Below are 10,923 nucleotides of genomic sequence, written 5' to 3' on the forward strand. Positions count from 1 at the left end.
TGAAGTTTTCAACATAGACTGTCCACCGATGCATATTAAATTTGTCTATTCGCCCGTGGCCGGCGTATGAGGGGAGACGACGAGTAGGAACCCCGCAGTGTATATATCCAGAGCACAGGCACTTGTTTTCCGAGATATGTATCAGAATGTTCCTATCAGATTACAATAAAATGTCGATAATATCGATAATATTATCTTATTTAGCCAACTATACATGAAAGAGGTAAAATTACAATTGTTTCCGTGATTGCGCAAGTTCACTCACCACGAAAGAAGAGACTTCGCGGTATTAAAAGTGAACTTGCGTGATCACAGAAGCAAGTTTAACTTTACCCCTTTCATATATAGTTGGCTATTTAAAACAAGACAATATTATAGACATTTTATTGCATTCTGATAGAAACATTCTGATACAAATCTCGGGAAACAAGTGCCTGTGATCCAGCGCTAATGTTCTGTGTATTCTTTCATAGACCCATGATTCTTGCTGTAAGGATTTCAAGAGTGTCAATACCTGAAACCACTACCATGAGCCAGCAAGACATTTATACGAGGAAAACAAAACATTTCTAACTTAGCCACTTTATACTTCCGCTATATAGCACTTCACTGTTTACATAAGTTTCAGGGTAGTTTTCTAATGGTATTTACCATGAGTCTTTCTAGTCTAGAAAAACACCTGTGTCTAAAATGTTTTCTTTTTAATATCTAAATGAAACAAAGGGCAATCAGGCTTACTTAGTTATGTCTACGAAAACAAACAAACAAACAATCAACCAACCAACCAAACAAACAAACAAACAAACAAACTAAATAAACAAACAAACAAACCGTAAATGAATGAATAAATAAATAAATAGTGAAAAGCATCAACAAGAGAGTAGTTACAAATATCAATAATAAGAATTACTATTATGTTTTCCTATATGCGAAATGGCCACATACCCCACAATTGTACATACTCATGATACGTACCCCCATTGGAGCACAGGCACTCGAATCAATCTGTATGATTTTTAATTTAAAATGTATAGTGAATAAGAGCCTCTTATTCACTATATATATATTTTTTAAATCTTACAGATTGATTCGAGTGCCTGTGCATTGGGGTATGTACAAAGTGTGACAATTTCGCATATAGGAGAACATATAGTAATTCTTGCAGTTGGTAATGATTTGTAATTATTCTCTTGTTGATGCTTGTTAGTATTTATTTATTTATTTATTTATTTATTGTTTGTTTGTTTGTTTTCGTAAACATAACTAACTAAGCCTGAGTGCCCTGTGCATGAGGCAGCTGTGATGTGCGTATGTTGTGCACTTTCTGTGTTTTGTGAACTCCAGAGTGCAGCATGTGCAGTGCGGCCGGTCAGTCTAGTCAAGGTCCGTAATCTCACGAGATTTCAATGAGATATACCTAAACCAAGATGGCGGACTTCGATGCAATATACGAAGAAGATGACGAAGAAAATGATGGTTATGTTGACGAAGGCTACATAAGTATTGTTCCTGACCCCATAGTAGTTAGGGGAGCGGGACATGTCACAGTGTAAGTATAACAAATATGTCTGTCGTCTCTCGTAAAAGTCCACAGAAATCTCAGTTCCTTTGGCCAGCCGGAAGGTTTCGTCTTTGTTTTGTATGTACACGTACATGTACGATATGGACAATGACAACAAAACACGTTTTCACCGTGCTTTCGCCGAAATTACTAAATTATATGCCGTCATTAGCTTATACCCTGTAGAGAATGACAAAGTGAAGTACACGTACTTTGTGATTTCTATTTTGACCATAAATCTGTGCCGGTACAGAAATCTCCATTCATCAGCTGTTTTATAATATTTCGCTTCGTTTGTTGTATCCGCATAATCCGGTATTGAAACGGGAAACGTCGTATCGCGGTCACATCGGAGACCTCTGAAGTTTTAAATATCAGTTTCTGTTCCGTGAAATAATTTACTAATCATAAGTGCTATACGCACATACGTGTCACTCGTGCAAGGCTACGTGTATATTTCTGACATTTTTCATATTATAGATCCACATTAACGTTATGAATTGTATGAAGTCAGAATTGACAACACCATATTGGGTTTTGTCTTGTAAAGTTCCTAATCCTGATCATAGCAATATCTGTTACAGGAAACACTTTAATTATTTATAAGTTTTCTCTGAAATATTAAACTTTGATATTTCGCATGACATCATACATTATAGGTAATGCATATGTTTTAACGATAATCAATATTAGCTTGAGGATATTCATGACCTTTGAACCTTTGCAGCTGATAATATCAATATTACCATAGAGAAAAACTGAACAGTGATCATAGATTACCCTAAATAAGTCAAATATACATTTTGTGTACTAGTATTAGTAATACCAACTTTGAATTCCTAATAATATTAATAATTATCTTTATTTGTCCAAATAAATTCTGAAATTTGTTGAATGGTCGCCACAAGAGCGGCACCCTAGTGCCCAAGAAGCAGGAGGAAACTGGAGTAATCGGGGGAGGGGGGGGGGGGGCTGCATTGTTCAGCAGGGTCAAACTGAGCAAGCTCATGAAATTGGTTAGTACCAATTATGAGGGTTGAAATGTACAATATAAACATGATTACCATATTCATTGTCACTGCAGGAAATCGTAGTATAATTTTAGGTTTGAATATGCAAATATAGCGAAATGTCAGGCAATGTAGGGGGTAAAACGAGAATAAAGTCTCCACATGACAAGTTGACTGAATTCTACACTAGCCCCAATACGAATCTCTAAAACAACAGCTTCAGCAACTATGCTATGTTACATGATACCATATTGTATATGAAAAAAATATTTGATACAATATACATGAAACTGATCAATCATCATTCATAGTCAGTGTGAATAAAATCAATACAAGAAAAATGGTAAAATTGTATATTATATCATATTTTAATGTATAGATAGATATTTACTGCATAAATTGTGAATGGACTGTTTGAAATGTCAGCATTACCATAATTCTGTATGCATTGCTATGAAAATATACCAATCTCTAGGGAAAGTACTCAGTTCTCGACAAAGATTTACCTGGCATACACTGAATATATATAGATATATATTGAAACGCGCATCCATTTTTCAATTATTATACACACCTAAAATCATCAATTTGGAATCATTTCTGAGTCCATCGTGATATTGTATGCCGTGTGATATTTTCATTTCAACATGAATATAGAACATTTTGCAAAATCCTAGATAAAAAGTATCCAGTATCGTCGTATCAATTTTGAATTTATTCCTAGCATCAATTATGAAACGACATATGAGAACCACTAGTATATTAGGAAGAACTGATTGTGATGCTAGATATGTGTCACACATTATGCAGACTTGCCTTTATTCCAGAATGAAAACATGATGACATTGGTGTCATCGCTAGATACAGTTCCCTATAGGTTTTTTATAATAGTTTCAACTAACTAAATGTATTTTTCACTGGCAGTCTACAACAAAAAGTTGTCCTCAATGCTGGTAAACAGATGCTTAATCTTTCTATACGTAGAAACGTATTACCTAAAGCAGATTTTGACCGAGTCAAATCCCATGGAAATTGCATACGGAATCACTCCGTATACAATTTCCATGAGATCTGACATTGCTTGGATATAGCATAACATTCTGTGTTTAGACAAACATCATATATCAAATGAACAGAACACTTGCATTGCTGTAAGCCTTCTTTTTGTATTATGCATGGTGTGAATATTTCAAACAATTGCACGATATTTCAAACAATTTGATCATACTTCAATACACTCGACTGTCTCGATTGCAAATATCAGGTCAAGCTGTTAAATGGAAAAGTTCAATCGGTGACAATGAACAAGGGTTTTAAAGTGTGTCTTATCTTTGTTACTTTTTCTCATGAGATCTTAAATGCCAGGATGTGTAAATGTTAGAATTTGATATCGGGTGTAATTGACATTGTAAGTCAGATCTGAGCTAAATCCTTATCCTCGATGGAATCATACGAGAAAATCCTGTGTATTTAAATTTTAGTCTGATCAACGCGATGTGCTATTAACTACACTTAAGTTTCAGTTTTTCTCTGATAAAATTGAACTCTTAATATGCAAATATGACGAGAAAATTCATGTAGTGTAAACCCATGGTTGTGAAACTCAACTGTAGTCACCCTTTGATGTGTTCAGTGACACCAAACTAAATGAAATCATATTGAGATATGAAGAGTCATCGCATCAACCAAAAACACAAACTGTACAGTTGCAAAAAAAAAAATCTGACTCGTCATTACAAGTATAATATCCTAGATTTCGTCCTTGGTGATATGTCGTTTCAAAATCTCAACATATTTGTTTTTCAAATAAAATTACATCAGAAATCTCAAGTTTTCCTATTAGAAAATTATATATTGTACGTAAATATAATTGTTTGTTCAAATAGGAATACGTGAGTGGTACCCCACAACTGTGAAACAACCAGGGTAGAACCATACTAGCATATGTACATGTACTGTATCTTTCTAATACTGCCGCAGAACACCTGACTGCCTGGCCTCTCTTATCTCCAGACTTGATGGTGGCCTTTCCATTCATGTGTGCAAACATTGATTGATTTTCAAGTATCGCTTGGAAAAAAAAATTACAAAATTGTAGACATAGTTAATGATAGCTGAGGATTGAATTTTTGAAACCATTTTTCAAAATTCAAGTCTTTGATATGAAATTTTAAATAGGTGAATTCCTTCATGAGATTAGATGGATTGACAGTGTTGTACTGAGGCAGTCTTTTTGGTGATTATATTTACATACGAATGAAATGAGGAGGAGTTCTCGTGGGACCATGTGGTCTGTTAAAATGTGCATGATGTATTTGCTGACTTGTATTCTGTTTGATTTGACTTCCGATAGCTTTGGACTAAGTAATAGATTTGATGCTGAATTTCCATCAGGACTGTCAGCCAAGGTAAGTAGATCTGTAAATCATGTCGTACGACAAACATGCACACCAATTTTGTTGAAATAATGTGAAGCAGACATAAGGCTCATTCTGATTGGTTTGCAGCCAAGTCATTTATTTGAATAATGTGAAACAGATGTAAGACTCATTCTGATTGGTCTGCAGCCAAGTCATTTATTTGAATAATGTGACACAGATGTAAGACTCATTCTGATTGGTTTGCAGCCAAGTCATTTATTTGAATAGTGTGGAGCAGATATAAGGTTCATTCTGACTGGTTTGTAGACAAGTCATTTATTTGAATAATATGAAACAGATGTAAGACTCATTCTGATTGGTTTGTATTCAAGTTACTTATTTGAATAATATGAAGCCGATGTAACAAACCTTATTGGTTCAACTGTTCAAAAAATATGAAGCAGATGTGAATGGTTAGAAAACAAATTGAGACGAAAAACTCATTTGTATATTTTTTTGTGGTGTATTTTTGGGGATGGGATTGGTGAAAGCTTTTTGTTCCATGGTAGAAAGTTATATATATCTTACCTTTCTTACATAGATATATGATACTTTTAATGGGAACCCATCCTGACAAATATCTCACATTTTTACAACTGTCATTAAACCCCCACATTCATATACTTTAATAGGACCTGTAAGATATGTGATAAGATTGGGGAGCCCAGGTAAAAGTTGTGTAGGGTATCATAACTTGGTGGGGAACCATATAAAATGACTGATAAATGCAGGTATATTTTACCTACTTTTTTACCATCTTTAACAAAAGCATTGATAAGAAGAAACCCTGGTAAAATGACTGAGAAACTCTGTAGATAGTAAGTCTGTAAAGTACGCATCCTCTCACATCGGTCAACCCCTCCCAAAGGAGGCTGGTGAGGGTGGAACACCACAGCGTATCTTATAGTCTACTCTGTAGATTTACCTACTTACCACCCTTAATAAGAACACTAGTAGGAAACCCTGGTAAAATGACTTGTGAACTCACATCAATTATATCTACTTACACCCTGAATAAGTAATTCTCAACTAATTTTATGGGGGTTTAATAGGCAAAAAAAAAAACTTGTGTAAAATTTACCAGGTTCCAAGTTACAGTCTTTAACCTACTAAGTATATATACTAACCATGAGTCTATGGTTCCTGTTATCTGAGTATATAGATCAACATATGGAGGTGTCTTTTTACCATAACTCACATACAACACACAGTCAATAGTGATTACCATTAAGTATTATGCGGCATATATTTTTTATGGGGTTTTATTTTCATGATATAAATGACATAATTTTTGTTTATTTTATTTTGATTTTGATTGCGATGGCAAGCAGAAAAATGTAGGTAAACATTGCATTACCAGGATTTTAGATTAGTCATAGGGATCTCAGACACATTGCAAGTAAATTTGTAGTAAATAAAATCAAAAACGTTATATTACAGTTATTGGATGCCTACACAATACCATATAGATTGAATTGATGTTTGTATTTCTTGGGTGGTTGGTCACTTATCTTATCCTTCAACTAAACTTTTTCTTTGAAATGCAAATGTACAAGTGCATTACAAAATGTCATCATCATCATCATTCTCCCCCTCCTCCTCCTGCTCCTACTCCTCCTCATCTTCATCGTCATCATCATCATCATCATCATCATCATCATCATCATCATCATCATCATCATCATCATCATCATCATCATCATCATCATCACCACCACCACCACCACCACCACCACCACCACCACCATCATCATCATCATCATCATCATGGTAAACAAATCAAAGTTTGGTTTTCAGCCAATTCTATTCACTTCTATAATCATTAATTGAGTATTGTTCAACCAAAATTGGTGTATGTCTCAGCATAGAGATTCATTGACATTTAATTTAATGGAAAGACTTAAGATTTCAATGAAGATTGAAGTGGAAACTGGGACCACTAGTTCTGTTAACAAGACCACTGGACTTTGTAAGGCACTGATCTGGGGACCTCCAGTTCAAAAAGTGATTTGCTCATCCCTGATCACCATCATCATTGCTGCCGCCACCACCACCACCACCACCACCACCACCACCACCACCACCACCACTACCACCACCAACAACAACAACAAGGGAAACAACAACAACAGTGGAAACAACAACAATGACAACAAAAACAACAACCACCACCCTCATCCACAACTACCCACTACTACCACCACCACCACCAACAACAACAACAATTACAGCAGGCACCACCATCATCCACCACTACCCACCACTACCACCACCACATACAACCGCTACCACCACCACCACTACCATCCGTCACTACCCACCACCACTACCCACCACTACCACCCACCACCACTACTACCAACCCTCACTACCCACCACCACCACTAGTATCATCATCATTACTATCACCCGTATTTCTCTGTATTACATTACAGGTAGCACCTGAGGAGTACAAAGCAACTATTGGCAGAGTAAATAGTGTATTAAGAAAAACTTTACCCGTAAATGTTAAATGGTTACTATGTGGCTGTATATGTTGTTGTTGTACCTTAGGATGTTCACTATGGCCAGTTATCTGTCTTAGTAAAAGGGTATGTACAAATCTACTTTCTTCAAAAACAACTTTATTTTGTCAATTACCAAACATTAATTCTTTGAATGAGAATTTTCTGTGAATAGTATTGGTTTCATAGGCTACTGAAAATAAAAGATACAAATGTACAACTGCTGACATCAGACCATGGACGAACGGAATCTGATACAAACAGGGAAAGTAAACAATGGATTAATAACACTGGGCACAGTATGTTGGAACAGCAGAGAGTTGTATTACACACCATGGTTTGATAAGAACAGTTTTATAACCTCTTTATGTGTACATGTAATGCCAGGGGAACTGGAAATTTGTTTGTGAATGTGAACTATTATGTAAAGTGGTCATAAAAGTGTTGTTATCAAATGATAGCATGTAATATAATTCTCTGTACTACCAACATGCTGTGCCTAGTATTATTAATCCAATTCAGGTGTTTTTTTTTACTTTCCCTGTTTGTAACAAGTTCCGTTCATCCACGTCTGATGTTGGCATTTGTACATAGAGAGTGCATGTGTGCAAGAGTCGGTTGGTGCATTTGTGTGTGTGTGTGGGGGGGGGGGGTCATCGTCTGTATGACCCTTTGAATGACTATGTTGTAACCTAACAGTGTTGTTGCGTAGAAGCAATGTTACAAGAAGAAAAATCAGCCACAGATGTACTCATTCTTTCCTACAGCAAGATTTGACATTAGATCGATACTGGATCGATTCGCTGGTTGTTTCCTAGATAGATGCACATTATCTCTATCCAGTTCCCATGTTGTTTCATACAGCCACAGTGATTGGCTTAGATCTTATCACATTGTATGGACAATTGAGCCATCGTGACCTCAATTTGCATATAGGCAGTACTACTTGTGTTTTATTTTCCCTAGGGCAATATTCATGTAACACAGAGGTTTTATTGTGGATTTGCTTTGAATATGGAAAGAATATGTGCCTGAGAATATGATGTGTTATAAAACACTTATTGCCTTGCCTTATTCGGGCACTAGTCGACATCATATTACCCCTTGTGCTGTTACGTAGCAACTAGTTAATAACAGCCTTCCAGGTAATAGATGTTTACTAGTGCCCTCATAGCAGGGCGATAAGTGTAGAATGTGCATCCACAAAATACCAGTTTTACTAATCTTCAGTTGTTTTCTTTTTTTTCAGACAAAACATTCAATTGAAAAGGTACTAGATTGGGAAAATAGTCATTTATATCATAAGTTAGGTCTTCATTGGTCACTATGTAAACAAAGATGTGATTCCAGTAATATGATGGAATACGTAAGTATCTAAAGTCCCATTTCATGTTACGGTTCACCGGCTCTGTTTGATACAATCAGGCTGAAACCAGTAAGAAATGGCATATTCTACACTTGGATAGCGAGATCACAATTTCTTGCTACATTTTGTCTGAATTATGTAAACCATTTACCGGGTAAAACGTATGGCACCTAGATGCAGACACGCGGGTGCCAATGTTTTGATGTCTGCATTTGATGTCTGCATGGTGGCACAGTAGTTCATTTCACTTAGATAAAATGTCACAAGAAACTGTACTCATTCAATCTTGCTATCACATAGTGTAACATGTCAAGTTTCTGCATGGTTTCTGTGGGGTTGTATCAAACAGAGCCGGTGAACGGTAACTTTAAACAGGCTGTACCCGCTTAAATCTAACTGCAAAGGTTTTAATTTCAATAAATTGTAAAAACGTGCATCATTGTATCATGTGTTATCTAAGTACTACACATTTGGACAGGACTCTTTTCTGGTCATTCTACATTACGACAACTTATGTTACATCAGTGATTTTATAGTGCCTGAAAAATTGAACGAAAACATCCATTTTTTTAACCTTAAATTTTTCATTCTATCAACTTGAGCATGTGTATTATATCAGGGCCCCGTGCTATAATAACCTATATAATAGAAATTTACACGATTTACAAAAGACTTTTGCCCGAGTGAAGTACATGATGGCATTATACAAATAAACCAATGAAATTTAACATGCTGGTTGGAACTTTGAAGTTGTGTGAGCAAATATAGTGATTGTAACATTACGCATTGTGTTTGTCAACATAGAAAAAGTACAAGTCATCCCAGACATGCATATCAGATACGACAAAACTGTAATATAATATAATATTCATATTCATATTCATATTCATATTCATATTCATACTCATATTCATATTCATATTCATACTCATACTCATACTCATATTCATATTCATATTCATATTCATATTCATACTCCTATTCATATATTGAGAATTCTTCAAATAGAGAACATTGTCATAATATAACCCGTCATATTTTTTTTTATTTCATTGCAGGTTTTGAAGATAGAATTCATTCCAAAAGTTTCTATATTGAAACCAGACTAGCAGGACCTGTATGAACTCAGAGTTTTTTTTTTAATTTACATAATTGGATTGGACCTCATAATACAGAACAAGGGCACATTTACTTCAATACAAAATACCAATGCGAGCAAAGGCAGTACAGGGAACAACATTTGGAAGAACCTAAAAAAAAAAAAACTCTCATGTAACAGTATTTACATTTCATGTTTCACCATGAAGCGAAAGCTAGTTATAACTTTTAACAGATGTAGAAAGAGGAGGTTGGATTTATATGAAGACAAAGTCGAGGTCATTCTTCCAAATACTGGCCTGTTTCCCGACTGGATATTGTACTATTTTAGCAAAGAATATATTGTTCTTTAGGATTATATATGTAAAAAGTTTGGTTACTTTTTTTGTATCTTTTACTTTCCATTCAATAGGGAATTTGCAAATCCGCCATGTTGAATGTTGCATCATGGGAAATGTGATAATATATACTAATCAATTAGTAATGTAAACAGTATTGTTACATTGTATGTAACCACAAATAATCAATTCATAGTTACCCTGACCAGTGTGGGAGGTTTATTTTATCGGTAGCTCCAGATAACTTATTATGATAACCACATATGATCCCATAGTCCTTTGCGTTAAGGCATGCTCAGTCTGGATTGCAAGTTCCCTATTGGTTCATATTCCTGTTGAAAGTGACTGAAATGACTTTATATTATTACCTATTTAGCAGTGATTTCTTCCATCGGTATGTGCGCACACTGATGGTATTTGCACTGCAGTGCTGTACCAAAAACATTGTGGCATACCTGTATGCAAATAAGTGCATGGTCATTAAATATGCACATGATATTATGTGAACAGACAGAGGTTTTTTTAAAACTTTCGGATAAACATTACCCTGGTAGTTGAACCTTTGGTTTCTAAGATAGACACAAACTAAACTATTGTCATAACACGTTGATACAACAGTGATAAGA

At 35.3% G+C, this 10,923-nt stretch overlaps 1 protein-coding gene across 1 annotated transcript; it reads left to right on the forward strand.

Annotated features, from left to right (window-relative positions):
* Positions 1-1,427: 1,427 nt before the first annotated feature.
* Positions 1,428-10,524, forward strand: LOC144438822 (cysteine-rich hydrophobic domain-containing protein 2-like). The gene is made up of 5 exons (XM_078128003.1): positions 1,428-1,549; positions 4,925-4,979; positions 7,427-7,582; positions 8,745-8,861; positions 9,920-10,524. Exons 1-5 carry the CDS (start codon positions 1,428-1,430, stop codon positions 9,968-9,970), a joined length of 501 nt encoding a protein of 166 aa, XP_077984129.1. The 3' UTR covers positions 9,971-10,524.
* The last annotated feature ends 399 nt before the right edge of the window (positions 10,525-10,923 follow it).

Source organism: Glandiceps talaboti, chromosome 8 (genome assembly GCF_964340395.1).
Source record: "Glandiceps talaboti chromosome 8, keGlaTala1.1, whole genome shotgun sequence".
NCBI classification, from domain to species: Eukaryota; Metazoa; Hemichordata; class Enteropneusta; family Spengelidae; genus Glandiceps; species Glandiceps talaboti.